This window comes from Palaemon carinicauda, chromosome 1 (assembly GCF_036898095.1).
Source record: "Palaemon carinicauda isolate YSFRI2023 chromosome 1, ASM3689809v2, whole genome shotgun sequence".
NCBI lineage: Eukaryota > Metazoa > Arthropoda > Malacostraca > Decapoda > Palaemonidae > Palaemon > Palaemon carinicauda.
Genome location: NC_090725.1, coordinates 189,304,823 through 189,306,506, shown reverse-complemented (window position 1 = coordinate 189,306,506; position 1,684 = coordinate 189,304,823). Strand labels below are relative to the sequence as shown.

The 1,684-nt window shown below is 38.6% G+C and overlaps 1 protein-coding gene across 1 annotated transcript; it reads left to right on the top strand.

The window, feature by feature from the left end:
- The first annotated feature begins 712 nt into the window (after nt 1-712).
- Nucleotides 713-1,646, top strand: LOC137634307 (uncharacterized). Its single transcript, XM_068366706.1, has 2 exons — nt 713-1,189; nt 1,299-1,646. The coding sequence occupies exons 1-2, from the start codon at nt 713-715 to the stop codon at nt 1,644-1,646; spliced, it is 825 nt and encodes a 274-aa protein (XP_068222807.1).
- Nucleotides 1,647-1,684: the final 38 nt, after the last annotated feature.

Here is a 1,684-nt window from a genome sequence, read left to right as displayed (position 1 = left end):
GGAAATTTCGTCAAAATCCGTCAATTTCTTTAGACGTTATCTTTAAAACGGTGAAAAATGCAAATAATCTCCAAAATTTAATGGGTCATCCATGACCTAAAATCTGTCTATGTTGAAAATTTCAAGAAAATTCATCGAATATTTTTGACGTAATCCTGTCCACCTAAAGAGAGATACACAAAAAATAATGCAAATCCAGATCTAGAATCTGGACCCGGACCCAGATCATCTCAAATGGTTAATATATTTGTCCTTGGTCTATGGTCTATCTGCGGTAAAAATTTCGTCCAAATCCGTCAATTTGTTTTGACGTTATCTTATAAATGCCCAAAAATGCTAATCAGGATCAAGAATCCGATTCAGGATCCTGATTATCTCCAAAATTTAATGGGGTCGTCCATGACTTAAGATCTATGTGGTGAGAATTTCGACAAAATCCGTCGAGCAGTTTTGACGTAATCCTGCCCACAGAGAGAGATACACACACAGACAAATAAATAAATAAACCTTCTCGATTTTATAACCTAGGTGGAGGTAATAAACCGACTCGATTTTATAACCTCATTGGCAGAGAAAATAAGTGTTATTACTTATGAACCTTTAAATCTGGACTAAATGGAAAAAAATTAAGAACTGGTCTTACTACTTGACTCGATAATAAGAATTCCTCCTTCACTGTGGCTGCAACTGGGTGGAGCCCAAAATCTTTGATATGTTCCACCAAGTACATGTAACGTCAGAGTACAGAGATGTACTTCGGTTTTTAGGGTTCGAGAAGGATTACACGGCACAATCATTGAAGACTTTAAAAATGACCGCTCATCTCTTTGGTCGGATATGGAGCCAAAGTTGTACTAACTATGCTCTACAGCGAGCGGTAGAAGAGTACCACAACACATATTCTGAAGAAGTGCTGAATACTGTACTTAACAATAATTATGTAGACGACTGCCTCAGATATGTCGATGAATTAGAATCCGTTGTAGTTTTGGCACAGCAAGTGAAAGAACTGTTGGCAAGAAGAGGTTTCACGTCACTAAACATTACCAGAACTATTAAGGCACATACTAGAGAAAATTGGGGGAGTTCCTTAACAGTCCTGACCTTAAACCTTGATGACCTGTCCACAGAGAGTGCTTTGGTCATGTTATGGAATGTGAATATAGACTGGTTGGGATTTGATTTTCAAGTGAGCTGAGGTGAAGAAAAAAACTAAGGGAGGAGTGCTTAGTACTCTTAGCACTGTTTACAACCACCTAGGATATGTCAGTCCATTCATATTACAAGCCATATTCCAGCAATTGTGTAAATTAGAGAAAAGTTGGAATGAACCACTACCTATGGAACTGGAAGAGCAATGGGGCCGATGGTTAGCTGATTTACCAGAGATAAAGAAGTTTAAGATTTTGAGGTGCATAAAACCTAAGGACACACCGCTGAAGAGCACACAATTGCACCACTTTTCTTATGCCTCAGAGCATGGATATGGTGTTGCTTCATATGTAAAGGTTGTCTTAGAAGATGACTCTATGCATGTTAGTCTCATTATAGATAAGTCACGCCTCGCACCCTCAAAGCGATCTACTATTCCTAGACTGAAACTGGCCGAAGCACTAGAAGCTGTGCAGCTAGAAAAAAGATTTTGAACAAAGAACTACAAATACCCTGGGATACCTTGGTATAC